The 17,212-nt window shown below is 33.8% G+C and overlaps 1 protein-coding gene across 2 annotated transcripts in view; it reads left to right on the top strand.

The window, feature by feature from the left end:
- The window catches only part of LOC141494999 (contactin-4), a 582,571-nt gene that overhangs the window by 382,008 nt on the left and 183,351 nt on the right, over positions 1-17,212 (top strand). For both annotated transcript variants that reach the window (XM_074196081.1, XM_074196080.1), the window contains 2 exons: positions 6,126-6,228; positions 9,221-9,405. In XM_074196081.1, coding sequence (XP_074052182.1) covers positions 6,126-6,228; positions 9,221-9,405 — 288 coding nt within the window. The remainder of the gene's footprint in view (positions 1-6,125; positions 6,229-9,220; positions 9,406-17,212) is intronic.

Below are 17,212 nucleotides of genomic sequence, written 5' to 3'. Positions count from 1 at the left end.
GGCCACTCAGTCATCACTTCCTATACCATAATAAAAAGGCATTGCAATAATTTAGGGAATGTTAAAAATGTAGAAATTTGACCCGAAATGCAACTGAAGAGCCCTCGGGTGTGAAAAGTGTTACATCTCCCCATGATGTCTGTGAAGCCCTGCTATCTCACAACTCTGTTTTCCCTGGGCAGCAGATGCCCGCACCTGTGGCTCTCAGGATGGAAGAGGGAGCACTTCCTGTTTGTGAGATGAATTAGACACAGCGATGGGGCAGCTTCCTGAAGCTAAACCAGTTTTTCTCTTTATAATCCTCTAGGTTCCTGGCTGAATCTTACATGGGTCTCACAGGATTCCGCCCCCTCCCTTTCCTCTTCATAAATATTTTACAAGCAACTAGAGACCATGCCAGGGTGGCATTCTCACTTTTTCATCAGGCATTAACTTGTGGGGAATGTAATCTCAAGGATACTGTCTCCCTTGAATCTTCTCTATTCGAGGACATGAAAGAAGATGAAAACAGATAGAAAACTTACCCTGAATTCTTTCCAATAATTCTTTCCAATTATTCATTTCAATGACAAAATCATCTTGCTTTTAAGTAATCTGATCCATTGTTCATAATTTGCTATTTTTAATGCAAGTAAGCGAATCCAATATTTAACAGTCTGATACAGTGCCCTGGAGTTTGCCTTTAGCCAATGGCACTATTGCACAACACAGAGACCTTTCCTATATACAATTCATGGCTGGAAGTGATTTAAGAGCTGCTCTGCGTTTAATCATCTTTCAAATGCTTAGATCTCTAATTTATACCCAAACACTTTGCTTTATTTTATTCTCACTTCCAATTGCAAGCTATATGTGCTTTTGTCATGAAATTTCTTCTTTAAAAAAAACGCTTTAACAACATCAGAATTGAAGATAGGTGGGCGTAAATCAAGTTTTATGAGGAGAACATTTAATGACTAAGAATGCGAGATATTTTGCTAAACTGCCACTGTTAATCTGATTTAATAGAGTTTTCGTGACTGAAGATATTCTGAAAGTTTGACAGGTTTAGCAACTTGGCAGTCAGCTACAAACCTCTAACACTGTCAAATGAAGTTCAAGTCCATGAGGAACCAGAACCCTTTGGATGGCCATTTGGTGGGTTAGTTAATAAACATATGTTAAGTCTTCACAGTGTACAACAGAGCACTGTGGTAGGCGCTAGGAGGAGAAATGAAAGACAGTCTCCCAAGCTTACAACTTAGAAATTTACATATTAATGAGTGGCTAGAAAAAAGGAACATAATTGGCAATTTTTATCAGATTTCTCAAAAACTAATATTATTTATTGTTATAGGCTATATCTTCAAGTAGACTATTAAATTCAAGCTTTCTAAGGAAAAATATATATACTAAAGAAAATTGTAGGCACTACATAACTTATAAAACAAAATTGATTAAATATTTTACTACAAGATGTTTTTCTTTCTTTCAATGAAATAAACAGACTAGAAATAAAAGAAAGAATGCAAATTAAAAACTTGTCATCCTGAATCCAATAGAACTGAGCTATGCAATTATCTAAATCTGCCTCCTCAGTTTACGAGAGATGGCCTGCCAAAGGACAACGTTGATCTTAGTTTGTTCCTAGCATGGTGGACTTTTTCAACAAGAGGAAGGAAAGAAGTAGTTCAGTAAAATTAGATCTTGCCTGATCATGTGCCTTTGGAAACAAAGAGGAACTGTGAATAGAAGAAAGAAGAAATAAATGTTGTCAAAAGTCAGATCTAAGTAGATCCCATCCCTAAGTAGATGGCTCAACCATTCCAAAGGATGCAGTGACAGAAAATTATGAGGAACTTGTCTACACAATTTCTCTCATTAAAGTCACCAAAGTTTTCTAACTCTGATGTTTCAAAATTCATTTCCAGAGTTATATTAATTTTCTTAATATAAAATCAACAGCAATACTTTTTCAAAAATGTACTGTAGCTCTGATTATCTTAATAATTTATACTAAATGTGTGTCTATTAATAAATCATTAGTTAGATTTGTGTCTCTAGAGGCAAAATTGATATTCTATTATCTAGATAAATTTCACATGAGAAAAACATACCTAATATTAAAGAAAACTATTATTCTAAATTATCCAGATTCTTTCTACTGGATAACTGCCTAACCTAGAAACTGGTTACTATTTTACAAAATGTTTCAGGGGGGAAAAAGGTGTCAAATGGCTTTGGAGTAATTCCATCAATGGCCTCATTTAGTAGCCCAATGATTCTGTAAATCACCAGTAACAGCTGTAGACCAATTAAGTTCAAAAGAGTACAGGTGGTCAGAGGAATGACTTGAAAAATGCACTTCAGTTTAGAGGCTTTTATTTCTTAAAAATATTACATCTCTTTCTGTTTGGTGCCAAAAAAATAAGAGAGAAAAGAGTGGAAGAGAAAAAAAAACCCAATGGTACAGTGGAATAAAACCTAGTCAGTACCAGATGTACCAAAATTAAACTTAACAGTTCACAGGTGTTCACAGAAACTGCTCATAATTTATCTGCAAAAAAATCACTCCATGGTATTTTTATGACTAATGCAAAAAGCCAAGTCTTATTTAAAATAAGAATCCTTAAAACTGCAGTGATAACCACATGCCATTCCCCGCTAATAACCATGTCATTTATGTGCTATATCTACAACCATAGGGCCTGCTAAATTCTATCACTGCTGATATTTTTGTCACTCATATTCTTCTAACCAAACATATAAATCAGTCTCGAGCAAATTCAAAATCTTTCTGTGTGACCATATGAGCAACCTATAGCATTCCATTTAGTAAAGGAGATGGTCTTCGGTCACTAACTCATCCTAGAAACCCTAGGGATATTTCAAAATGATACAGTAGGGGAAGAAAAAGATGCATTTAAGTGAATGGGTATTAGTAGAAGTGCTGCATGCATATGATATATTAAGTAACCTTTCTTTACAACATACTGTGTAGTTGCTATTGGGGTGACATGACTCCCTTGGACATTTACTGTGGTATATTTCTCACTCTGATTTTTCATGACTGAACTAAAATAAACATGCTCACAACTACTGTAGTGTTTATGTAAAGAGAATGTCGGATGGAGGTAGGTGAGAATCATTTATTGCTTTGAAGTTATCTCCTTCTAGTAAATGAAGTCTGGATATTTTACTTGTTCCAATTTCCCGCATGGAGGTGGAGATGATGAAGTCTTCTTTATCAAAGGGCAATCCTTTTTGGTTTAATTAGTACTATTTTCTAAATATGTAGACATACCCCTCATAAAAAGGGTGAAGCAACATGCTAGCCAGTTTCCCAGTCTCATATTTATAGGAAGGTGACAAAGATATGAGAAAATCAAATATGTGTATATATATATATATATATACACATATATACATATATATATATATATCTAGAATGTAGATTTAGCTCATGTGCTTTAATATGACAACTTTTTTTTCAGTGTGCAGTACTCTGAGACTCAAAGGAGGCAATGAGATGGGTCAACTAAAAACAAAAGGAAAGGGAGTTATATGTATGCCTATTTGTGTCTACATGTAATATAACTGGATTGTGAATTTAATTTGTAGGAGAAAAATAGGCATCCCTCTCTTTTATCTCCTTCTGTCTGTCAATGCTGACCATAAAGTCTGTCCTTTGGAACATATAATAATTTTGGATATAAAATAATAACAAAATGAATTAGAATACATCTTCCAGGGGCAGCTAGGTGGCGCAGTGGATGGAGCAATGGCCCTGGAGTCAGGAGTACCTGAGTTCAAATATGACCTCAGATACTTAATAATTACCTAGCTGTGTGGCCTTGGACAAGCCACTTAACCCCATTTGCCTTGCAAAAACATAAAATAAAAAAAAAAGAATACATCTTCCAGTTTATAAAATGAACAATAGTATGTAAGTTTTAGCAAATTCTTTGAACCTCTTCCAAACATCTTAAAAGTGAATCTATTGGGGTAGTTAGGTGGTGCAGTGGATAGAGCACCAGCCCTGGAGTCAGGAGCACCTGGGCTCAAATCTGGCCTCAGACACTTAATAATTCCCTAGCTGTGTGGCCTTGGGCAAGCCACTTAACCCCAATGCCTTGTTAAAACCTAAAAAAAAGGAATCTATTAGCCCACTTTCCAAATGGATGTGATTTCTCTTTAATAGAATATTTGACTTGAATATTTCTGATTTTTAAGTTTATGCCTGGAAATGATATAGATAATAATCAACTATTTCTTAAACCAGCTGAAGAAGTGGTGGTACATTTAAACAGGAAAAGTCTCTCCCTAACCTTTATAGCAAAGTTGATATAGTGCATGCACTATTTTACCTCTATGTCCTATGTTTCAGGGGAAATTAGCTTGAAAATGAAGAAATAATGGTAAAATTAATTTAGAAATATTGATAGTCATGACCTAAAATGTGATGTGTAAATAACAGAATGAGATTAATGCTAAAAATAGCTAATATACAGGATCATTTTATTGTTGCAGGGTCCTTTATAATTATTAGATTTAGACTTTGAAACCTCTCCATGAGACAGAATGTATATGTGTTATTGCTATTTTACAGATGAGGAAAACTGAGGCCCAGAAAACTAAATTACCTGCCTGATAGTGTTTAGGTAAGAAGTGAAATAGCCAAGATTCAAACCTCAATTCCACTGACTCTGTCTGGAGGTCTTTTATATAAATTCATGATTTAGTTAAAGTATCAGAATAGTTGGAAGACTAGAACTGGAAGAATTGACATTAAAATAAGAACCATACATTGTTATATCCTGGTTGTCAATACATAGCCCCTGAGTGATGGGATAATATCTTAGAGCTAGTGCCATATCACATTTGTCACCAGAAGGCCTCTGCCTCTTAGACTCTGCCCTTAATAAACCCTAAATCCTTCCACATGTTGCCTCAAGTCACACAAGGCAGGAACTCATAGATATACAAACCCTCTCTGACCCACCCTGCCTTCCATTAATCTGGTAAGGACACAAAAACACCCCCCCCCCCCCAGCAAGAGAAAAATTTCTTGGAAAACATAGAAATTGCAGCCACACAAGTCCCATACCAAAGTCGTTTACCCAAATCTCATTTTTCTTTAAATATTCCCACATTGTCAAATAAACCCAGAGACCCCATTGAGTTTTATATCCCAAGCTTTGTAAAATGTCTTTTTTTAAACATATACTAAAATACCTCCTTCAACAAGGCAATGTGACTGTCCCACCTGTTAAATGACTCACCATCATGCTGAAGCTTCCCTGTTTCCAACAATGCTAAAAATTATTTAAAGATTTAAGGAAGAGGAATATTATATTTAGTAGGCAATTAATAAATGGTTATAGATCAAAGTGCATTGAATCAAGACTTCATTAGATCATTTTGCAGAGAATAACGGAAGCTATTTTCTAGGATATAGGAAAGAATGATGGATAATGAACTGAAAAGTTAAGTATTAAATAGTCAAGGTATATATATATATAGATAGATAGATAGATAGATAGATATGTTAAATTCTGAAAATTTTGCTTTTATTTACTTTAGCAAACCAAGTTTCTGTCATTAAAAGTCCTCCGATCACCAATGAATATCATAACATACCTGTTATTGAGAAAACATGCTTCAAGAATTGTTGAGATTAAATGAATCATCTTATTGCAACCTGACGATGAGTTTTATGACAATTTTAAATTAGTTTTGGCTTTCATATAAAGGAGGGGAAGAAATTACCAAAAAACACCCTTTAATTTTCCCAAGTTCTTGATTAAAAATATCATTAGTTATTCTTCATTACATTTCCTAAAAAGTGGCACCTCTGGAAATCTCTTTGCTTGCATGTTTTTTTTTTCTTTTTCTTCTCAAGATCCTAAGAAAAACTGTTGTTTCAGATTCTGAGAGTGTATAGAGTCTTGAAAATGTTAATCTTAGGGATATGGTATGGCACTCTGGCAACATCTGGGAAATAGCTTCAAATCATGGATATCAGTCTAGACTTCTTTAAAATGTAGGTATGAATGTATAGAATTATGTATAGAACATGACAGCTAAAAAATCATGTTTTCAAAAATCTAAAAATCCAAAATTTAGTATCTATTATTTATTCCCAGGGGTCATGGGTGAATATGAGCCAAAAATAGAAGTGCAGTTTCCAGAGACAGTCCCAACTGCAAAAGGAGCAACTGTGAAATTGGAATGCTTTGCTTTGGGAAAGTAAGTTTTAATGTCCTTCCTCATCCTTTCTTTGGGATATTGTTGTTTTTAAAGCTCAGGTAGGCTCAAAGTTTGCTCCCTAGTTTTGACAGTGATTTTTTTAGAAGATTCAGGAACAAAGAAAGCATTTCTGTTTTTTAATTCTGTGAGTATGCATCTTTGGTTTTATTCTCTCACTGAAAAGCAAGGTACTCTAATGGCACTAGGAAAATTAAGCTGTCACAATCGATGTGACCAGAAAGAAGAGGAGAATGGGTTATTCAGAAAATATATTTCATTCACTTATTATGGCTTTTAATGTGCCACACTGTCTAAACAGGTATGACATGGAAACAATGCTCTTCATTTGATGTACAGTTAAGTGAACTCTTTGGGAAAATACAGACTTTTACTGCTGGTCTGGTGCACAGAGGACAGATACATAATGCTTTTCTTGAAACTGGTCTTGAATTGCTTAGTCTCTCTAGATAATTACCTAGTTTCCTCCTATACTTTAGGCAGAGAACATGAAGATACACCATTCACAAGGCATGATAAAATTATTGTATTCTCTGAGATGTCATGCTTTCTTTTTATTAACATCTTTTGTTTTTATTATCTCTTATTTCCTGATATAACCCTCCACCACCCCCATCAAGAGGATCATTCCTTATATGAAAAAATAAAAATAAATCAAAGGGAAAAAACACTACAGTAAAACTAACACACACACACACACACACACACACACACGTATATAAACCTATTCTGAAAGTACGTGAAATATTCTACTTGCTCGGTCCCCCAAAGAAAAGAAGGAAATAATACCTTACTTTCTAACCCAGCTTGTGAATTTAACAAAATTTGATAATGCAATAGATAAACCTCTGGATTTGGAATCATAGGACCTAAAATCAGGCTTTGCTACCTTCTATCTGTATTACATTAAGAAAATCATTTTAACTCTTCAGTTTTCAGTTTGCACATCTATAAAATGCGGATCAAATTATTTCTGATATCCTTTCCAACTCTGAACCTATGATGCTGACTTTTCATGAATTTATGGTACTCTTCATTTCTTTTCCCCTCAAAATAGTAAAGAGTTATCATGCTTTTTTAATTTTTTAGCTTATAAAGGACAATTAAATTCAAATCAGTTAGACTTTTTCCTGCATACAGTTAATAAAAAGTTGTGGTGGGGTGGTTTTAACTATCAACTAAATTAAAGATTTGAGAGTCCTCTGTGGATTTTAATTATCCACATCATTCCCCATAGCTCTTACTGAAATATTAAAGTAAGTCATTCCCATCGTCCTGAATCATGTTTTGTTAGCATGCTATTTTTTTACTGTGCCTTGGAAGCAGAATAATGTCCCCAAGACCTCAATGTATTCTTCAGAGAATTAGTCTGAGTGACATAGGAATTTTAGAGCCGGAAGGCAGATGAGGCAACTAAGACATTGGTATTGTCTGCAAAGTGCTCTGGCTTAAGCAAAGGAAATATAAACCAGTTCAGTCTTTGGCCCCAAGTAATAAAATCTGGCCATCTAAGGGAGACTATCCCAATTCAAGTAGCTAAAGAAAGGACCTGGTTAGATCCAATCTATAAACTAAGTCTTTGTGGTACACTTCAGACAATTCCTCCAAAGCAATGATATAGCAAATAAGCTTATGTTGTTTGGATTTCAAAGGGGACTATGAATTCAACTGAATTTGCTGCCTAAATGACAGTGCTGGTAAGCTTCATAAGACAAAAATTGAACTTAGGGAATATACACAGAAATATTCATGTCTGGATAACCAGCTGCTACTCATCATCCACCACCACCACCACCATCATCATCATCATTATCATCATCATCATCATCATCATCATCATCATCATCATCATCATCCATTTCAGAGTCTCTCAGAAAGATGGCAAAGCTAAAGTAATTTTCAAAGACCATATTGAGCATGCACATTTTCAAATATATAAAAAATGAACGGAATGAGCTTTGGTGGAGTCTTCTCTGTTGTCCCAATTATTCAGGGATGTATCTATCTAGTGAATATAAATCCCTATACTGAAAGTATGGTCAGATTGATTATTTTAATTTTTGAAATATAATCTTAAATTATGCAGAAGAGTTTTCAGAGACTTGACAATCTAATATGTAAATTTCTGAAAGTAAACTATTGAGCCAATTGTTCTAGAGCTGAAGTTCTGATATCATCGGCCAGTGCAATATCCTACCAATTTGCAGACTTGGTTAAGTTTCCATGTTTGCAGATTAGAACGTATACTGTAAGAAGACAGCAGACAAATGTTTGAACAAAACACGAAAGCCCCAGCATCTGATTCCACCCTTAATTGTAGTAGTTTGGCTCAAGTTTTCCAAAGGAGATGTTTGGGAACATCAAATAAATCTACTATATCATTAATTTGTATTCAATCTTCAATAATGAAGCTTGCAATCCATCTACACCTACTCATCCAGTATCACTCTTGTCCATGCTCTCTCATAAGTTCAACACAGGGAGTCTACTCAGGGCCTTTTCTGGCAAAACCATCTTTATTTGATATCAGTTTATTGAAACCCTAATACATAAACAACACAGAAGGGAAACATGTGCTGGGCTAATATAGCTTGGCTTGTAATTTACCTTGCAAGAATCCTTACACATGTGAACTAAAATGTCATTTAAACCATTAGGAATTCATGAATGTCTTTCCTTCTGTTTTAGTCAAAGTCATATGGCCCATTCACTAAAATAAACTTTTTTTTCACTTTGCAAAATTTTAAAGTTAGGTGTACAATATATATTTGAGAAAAGACCAGCATTTTAGTATTCATTTATATTTAAGAGGAAAGAAGCATTCCTATTTGACCTGTATCATGCATGAATGACTTATACAACCTAAATAACTTTATGGGATGACCTGTTTTTGCCTTTTTTTAGATGCAAAACTTTAAGTAAAAAAAATTATCCTCTCCACTATGATTCACTCCATTGTTCTTTTTATTATTAGTCCAGTTCCAACTATTATCTGGCGAAGAGCTGATGGAAAGCCAATAGCCAGGAAAGCCAGAAGACACAAATCTAATGGAATTCTTGAAATTCCAAATTTCCAACAGGAAGATGCTGGTCTATATGAGTGTGTAGCTGAAAATTCAAGAGGCAAAAATGTGGCCAGAGGACAGTTGACTTTTTATGGTAAGTGTATGTTTATGTTAATAGTGACTCATAAGCTCTCTGGTCTTATGATATCAAAGAGTTGGAAGGAACTTGTTGGAAAGTTCCAAATAACATTGCTTAAAATAGCTGTCATTATTTCAAATGGTATATTTTTGCTTTCCCCAAATGGTACAGGATTAAAAGGAGCAAGCTTTAGGAGAAAGTATTTTTCCAGAGTCTAGAAAGAATGGAAGAAATGGAAATGTTTAAGAAATGTTTAAGAAAATGTTTAAGACTGGAGGGAAAACACAAGGAAAGTAATATATTTTAGAATACAATCTAGATCAGAGATATTTTTTCTTTCCTCTAATTCATCTTTAAAGTGCCAAGTTCTTCAATAGACATTTTATTAGGAGCTAGCTTTAGTGTCTTATAAATGCTCATATTTGGTTGGGATTTCTTGTATATCAGGAATATTTCCAAACCTAAGCTGTCCAAATTTTGTGCTTTCCAAAGCAGAGCATGACAAATTCTTCTCCCCTGAAGAATTTTTATGTACAGCTGCTCCTGTTCCAAATCAAATCATCAGCATTGATCCAGAGCTAATATCAATATCAAGTCTCAACCATGTGGCCTTCCATTTCATCTGTCTTGGAAAACCCTCAACCCCGGTCTGTTCCTGTTGATTGAAAATAAAATAAAAAGTCTTGCACCACATCAGCTCTTAAGAAGCAATGAGATTTTACTAAATCCACTCAGATGTAAAGGCCTGTAAATTTTAAGCACTTAAACATTTTTAATGTCTTTCAAGTTATAACTAGTCCTGCTGAAGCTTTTCCTAATATATATATATATATATATATATATATATATATATATATATATATATATATATATATATATATATATATATATGTCTTAGGCTATTCTCTTTTTTTTAGGTTTTTGCAAGGCAATGGGGTTAAGTGGCTTGCCCAAGGCAAGGTAATTATTAAGTGTCTGAGGCTAGATTTGAACCCAGGTACTCCTGACTCCAGGGTCGGTGCTCTATTCAGTGCCACCTAGCCGCCTCCCAATACTCTTTTAATAGTCATCTAACCCCTTCCCCTCAGTCTATACCTTCTCCAATCCATCATTTCTTTCTTTTTTAGGTTTTTGCAAGGCAAGGGGGTTAAGTGGCTTGCCCAAGGCCACACGGCTAGGTAATTATTAAGTGTCTGAGACTGGATTTGAACCCAGGTACTCCTGACTCCAGGGCTGGTGCTTTATCCACTACGCCACCTAGCCGCCCTTCAATCCATCATTTCTATATCTGAATTCAGAGAACTACATTAATTGAATAACCTTCCTTGTGGATTATTATTATATCCCTTTTCAATTAAAAAAATATTCAGTGGGTCCCTTTCCCTATGGACAAGATGTAATCTCTTTTTTCCTGGTTCTTAAAGCCCTCTATTATATGGTTCTTTCCCAACTTTATATTTCGTCTCTGTTTCATATTCTTATTCTTCTAAGATTCACCAAACTGCTGAAACATTTGTGCTTTCTAGGTAAGAGGTTATTAGGCATATAGACTCTCAAGGTTAAACAAAACCACAAAAATCATCCAATAAAATCTGTATCTGTACCTTAACAGAAATCACTTCCATATTATCCATAAAGATTGCCCCTCCAACCTCTATTTGAAAAACTCTAATAAGGAAAACGCTAACATTTCTGAAGATGGTCCTATTCACTTTGGGACACCTTGTATTTTCAGGAAATGTTCCCTTAAACTGATTTGAAATCCCCACCGTATAATTTCTTCCCATTGTTCTCAGTTCTACTCTGGGGAAAAGAAGTAGTTTAATCATTCTTAATTTGACTAATCTTTAAATACTTGAGGAAAGCTGTCATCTCTCTTGATGCCTCCCAGCACCCCCACCTCCCCCCTACCCAGGTTTCCTTTTCAGACTAAATACTCTTATTTATTTCAACTAGTCTTGACTCCTGATTTCATCTCTGAATTTTGGTCATACTTTTCTATATCTGTTCCAGAAACTCAGACATTGTTCTACATTACTCATTAGACCTTCACTGCTCTTCTTTTGGACAATAAGATCTTTAACTTTTAAAATGCATCTTTATTCACATTTTCTATTTTCTTTGCTTACATTTTCCTCTATCTTTTTTCTTTGTCTTCTCCAAGAAAGTCATTCATCACAACACATAATTTTTAAGAGAAAGTACACTTTGAAAAGCATCTGACAATAAGATATACAACATTCCACTCATCTAACTTCCCTTGGGGAAGCAAGAAGTCTTTCATCCTATCTCTTCTTTGGGGTCAGCCTTATTCTTTATAATTTTGCATCATCTCATTCTAATTTTTTTGCTTTATTCTTTCCATTTAGAGTGTTGTGATCACTGTGGATAATGTTGTCTGACTCTGCTGAAATCACTTTGTGTTAGTTTCTATAAATGTTTTTTATGTCAGACAGTTGGTCAGTAAGTACCCAGATACTGTGCTGAAAACTGGGGACATACAAAGATACAGAAGATAGTCTTGGCCTTCAGGGAACTCACAATCTCAAAGGAAAGACTACAAGCAAACAAATATGTACAAATAGTCTTCATATAGTATAAATAGGAAATAATTAAGAGAGGAAAAGCACTAGAATTGAAGGATTGTGAAAGTCTTCTTTATTTATTTTTTTAAATTTTATTTATTTAAGGCAATGGGATTAAGTGACTTGTCCAAGGTCACATAGCTAAGCAATTATTAAGAGCCTGAGGTCGAATTTGAACTCAGGTCCTCCTGATTCCAGGGCTGGTGTTCTGTACACTGTACCACCTAGCTGCCCCTGGGAAAGCCTTCTTATAAAAGTTGAAAGATTTTAGCTGAGAGTTGAAGAGAACGTAGGTGATTAGAAGAGAAAGAATTCTAACCATAGGGAACTGTAAAAAAAAAAATGAAACATCTTATCTGTGGAGAAGCGAGGAAGATGTTGTCACTTGATTGAAGAGGAGTATGCATGTGAAGAGATGGGGCTAAGTCATAAAGGACTTTGAATGCCAAAAAAAGAGAATTTTGCATTTGGTCCTAGAGGTGATTAAGAAACACTGGATCTTATTAAGTGTAGGGTGACAAAGTGAAAAAAAAAAAGGTTTCTCTTTATTATGTAAATAATTTCTAATAGTAATATCCAGTTCAATTCATATTATCTCCTATTATTTCCCCGACCTCAAACACTGGACATCTGCTTTGTTTTAAGCTCTTTCCTACCACAAAATTATCTTCCATAAATAATTTGATGCTTATGCTATCTTTTCTTTTGTGACTAACCTCTTTGGAATATAGCAGAGAAATTCCTACATCAAAGAACATTTTTGCTACTTGATTCACATAATTCCAAAGTGCTATACATAATGCTTGTGCCAACAATGCATTAGTGTTCCTGTCTTTTCACAACCACTCCATCATTAACTATTTTCCTCTCTTGTTATCATTGCCAGTTTTCTGAGTATGTGGGGAAACCTCAGGGTTGTTTGGATGTGTTTTCTTATTATTAGTGATTTAGAACATTCTTTAATATGAATGCTAATAGCCTACAATTCTTTTGAATTTTTTCATAACTTTTGTTTACTCTTTTACTATGGAATATCATTTGGTCTTATTTTTGTAGATGGTCTTGAACATAAAATTCTTTACATAAACATTTAATAGAATGATTTTTCTCAGTTGACTTTTCTCTTCTTATCTTAAATGCATTAATATTTTTCTACAGGAACATTTTAGTTTCATGTCATCACATTCTCAACTTTAGCTTTCTAATTTTCTCTATCCCTTGTTTGGTTAGGAGTTCATCCCCCCACCCTTCCTTTTTAAAAAGTATATGATCTGCTTCTGTTTTAGACAATTAGATAATTATGTATTTGTTTTTATGGAACATTTCATGACTCTTTAAACTTGTAGTCCACTAAAACCCACAGTTCCTTTTAGTACACATTATTGTTCTGTCATTAGAGTATTTAAATTTTTCATCCTCGAGTTAAGTTTTTGTATCAATCTCTATTAATTATAATCTCATTGTTCTAGATTGACAAAAATCTCTTTGGATCGTTATTTTCCAACACCTGTCACCCTGTTCAGCATCTTGCCATAGTAAAAATTTGATAAACAATGTGACATACCTTTTTCGTAGTCATTGATAATATTGCCCAAACTAGATGCATGTTTTCCATTAGTTACTTTCCCTATAAGGTGATATCAAAATCTCACAGCACTTAGGACTTGAAAAGACCTTAGAAATAGGCTAGTTCAACCTCCTCATTTTAGATAATGCAAAATAATGTCAGAAAAATGAAGGGGTTGACAAGGCCACATAGTAATAAGTATTGAGATTTTAACTTAGGATCTCTGACTTGAGTCAGTATGTTTTTCACTATTATACCATATTGCCTAATGATGACTAATATTTAGGTCTGATCATTCACTTCAATAAATATTGAATTGTTGGACTGAATTGCTAATTGGGAGTGTACTTGGATTTTATCAGTCTTGACTGAAGGATGCCTATAAGTATTGTGGATTATTAACCATGCTTATTTATAACACTGATTTAACAGCGGGTTGACAAAAATATTAGCTTGTTTAAAATTGTACTACTAGTTCTAAAGAAGGAACTGATTTCTAGGGGGTTTTTTTTCAATTATCTCTTTGGTTTCTCATAATCATGACCACTCTCCAATAACTTTTTTCCTATGCTTTTTCTTGTTGAAAGATCTATGTGACCAGAGGAATTTCCTCAAACATAACAGGAAAATTTCCATAATCAGAAATTCTAAAAATTCTACCACTCCCAATCCTTTTCTTAACCTTAAGTTAAAAAAAAATTACTTATTAAGTTCCCACTGACAATGAAGAATTATGTTTGGCAATGAGGAAGATACAAAGAGAAATGAAACACTTTTTCCTCATGGACTCTATACTCAAATAGGAGAAAAGACATATTATTTTTTCCTGGTTCTGTGAATGATTTTTTAGGAAATATAACATTATTCATATTCATCCTGCACATGGCATGGATTTTTATATATATATATATATATATATATATATATATATATATATACATATATATATGTGTGTATGTGTATATATATATATATATATATTATCAAATAGCATTTATTAAATGTGTATTCCATATACTAAGAGAAAGAATGACTAAGTCAATAGAAAGCTGATGTCTAAATTAGGGAGCCCTAGATCATATCTTGCATCTGATATATTCTGGGTGTATGACCTTCGGCAAGACACTGGCCAGCTCAGTACTCTAGGAAGCTCTCTAAACTGGGTTTCTTTACTTTGGATTTTTTGGCAGTCTGGTAAAACCTATGGGTCCCTATTCAGTCTAATGCTTTGAGATGTATAAAATACATAGGATTACAAAGTGAACCAATTAAGATGAAGACAAAAGTTTTTGTGTTCATGGACATTTTTTCCCTAAATTTCAAATTGTAGAGTAGTAGAGGCTAACATTTATTGCTCCAGAGAGTGTCCATTTCCAGAAATTCCTTATTCCAGTGAAGTCACAGGTATAATCCGTTTCCAATCCCTGACTTTAGATAATGTGCTAGAGGATATGAAGGCAAAAAATAAAATAATCTTTACTCTCAAGAAATTAGCATTCTATGTGCATATTTTATTATGTGTGTATAGATGGGTGAGTTATATATGTAAAGGACCTATGTGTTAATCCAGTGTAACCCATCTGTAAGATATCAACTTTTTTTATTCTGAACTTAAGAAATAAAACAACAAAACTTTCATGTTGCTTCCATAACATAGTAGAATAGAAAAAATTTACAATCGCACATGAAACTTCAATCTATTGTAACAACTTACTATTCATTTTAGATACATATATATTAAAGTTATCATGAAATATTCTTTTTCTTCCCCACCCTAGATATTGCTTTATTAGACACACATGTATTACATACATATATGTGTATGTATGTATGTATGTATGTATGTATATATATAGATATATACATGAAACACTTTATCCATACTTCTGTTAAATCATTTATTCCTCTGACTGCAGATAGTGTCTTCCTTCATATGCCCTTTGTAGCTAATATGTATTTATAATAGTTAAAATGATATAGTTTAGAGTTACTTGGAACAGTGAGAAGTTGATAATGGCCACATAGACCTAGATTTGTATAGATTTGATGTCAGATCTTCCTTACTCTAAGGTCAGCTTTCTATCAATGATATAAGAAATCAAGGAGAGGAAGAAAAATAAAATTCTTTTTTAATGAAAGCTTAAAGAAACTACTTTAATTTTTCCATGAACCAATGAAGTAAAACTTGAATTAGTCCATGTTTTTCCACTTGAACTTTTTAATAATATTCCATTCTTCAAGAATAGGAAATGCCTGACAACATTCAAGAATAATTTGAGAAAATACTTTTCATGAATTAGTGTCATCTTTTTTTTTCTTCTTGTTCTTTGTGAGGCAATACTTTATTTGATTGATTGAAAAATAAAAGTTTTCCCAGCTGATTGATTGGAAAAGCACAAGCCTGAAGGTTATAAACTAACCCTCTGAGAAGCCAGTAACAAATTTATATCTATTTAAAATTGGTTTTCACAACCACAGGCAGTGGGAGAATTCAGGCTTGTATATATTATTGTTTTAATTTCTCTCTGTTGGAGAGAGGGAAGATGACTTAATGGATAGGGGAGGAAAATTCAACTAGAGTTGGAATCAGGATGATCTGAGTTCAAATTCTGTCTTTGACACTCACTAGCTGTATGACTTCTAATTCTTTAACATGTGACCAAGGACAAATTGCTTAACCCCTCTGTATCTCAGTTGTTTTGTATTTTTTAATTTGTAAAATGAAAATGATATATTTCATTACTAATGTACAGATTGGAATACTAGAATGCATGTATAATGATTATTCAAACTCAAAACACTGTAGAAATGTCAGTTATTATGACTTTCATATAAAAGTGCTTTGAGGATATCTTAAGTAATTGGTCAAAATTTATTCCATTCTCTTCCATTTCTCTTTTCAACAGATATAGCCTAGAGTGTCAAAGGATCTTTCTCCTGAATCTCAAGGAAGCAGCTAAAAGTGAATGAATATATTCTCCCTTTAGGGACTTTGGAAATAAAGTGTAAAACCAGAGTAAAATAGCATATGAAAAGCTCTCAACATTAAGATTGACCCTACTCTTTAAGTCATTTTAGTGAGGCAGAAGTTCCCAACTTTAGGAAGAAATACTCTAGAGTATTTGTTCTGGAAAAAATTAGCATCGTCACTCTCTCCCAGCTTTGCTCAGTGAAATGTTCTATCCCCAAACCTGCCTTAGAGATGAAAATCAGATTTAACAGTGTTATTCTTTGCAATCAAGCTATCTATATTTATGACTAGGTTAAAAAAGGGAATGATATCTGCCTATTTTCTATAGATAACCCAGTTCTGTCTTTATTCCTACTTACTTTTGCTAGTTATAATATTGTCACAATGATGATTCTTGTTGCTTTGATGTTTATTTGGGTTCTGTTTTTTTTCCTTCAGATAGCTTATCAGTGATGGCATGGATTTAACTGAATTTCAGTACTGTAAAAGTAGACATTCCTTGCATTGGTTCTACTCTGTCACCTCAGAGGTCAGCTTGTCCATGCCCCCCCTCCCCTTTTAATAAATGAGGGAAAGAAAGGACAGGCAGCCAAAGCAACTTACCTAGTTCCTTCTTTAGAAATAAAACTAGTATTTCTATAACATAATAGAATAGGAAAAAATGATGATTTTAATTTTACATGAAACTGCAAACCTAAT

The sequence above is a fragment of the Macrotis lagotis genome, chromosome 8, assembly GCF_037893015.1.
Source record: "Macrotis lagotis isolate mMagLag1 chromosome 8, bilby.v1.9.chrom.fasta, whole genome shotgun sequence".
Classification (NCBI taxonomy): domain Eukaryota; kingdom Metazoa; phylum Chordata; class Mammalia; order Peramelemorphia; family Peramelidae; genus Macrotis; species Macrotis lagotis.
This window is presented reverse-complemented; position numbering and strand designations above follow the sequence as displayed.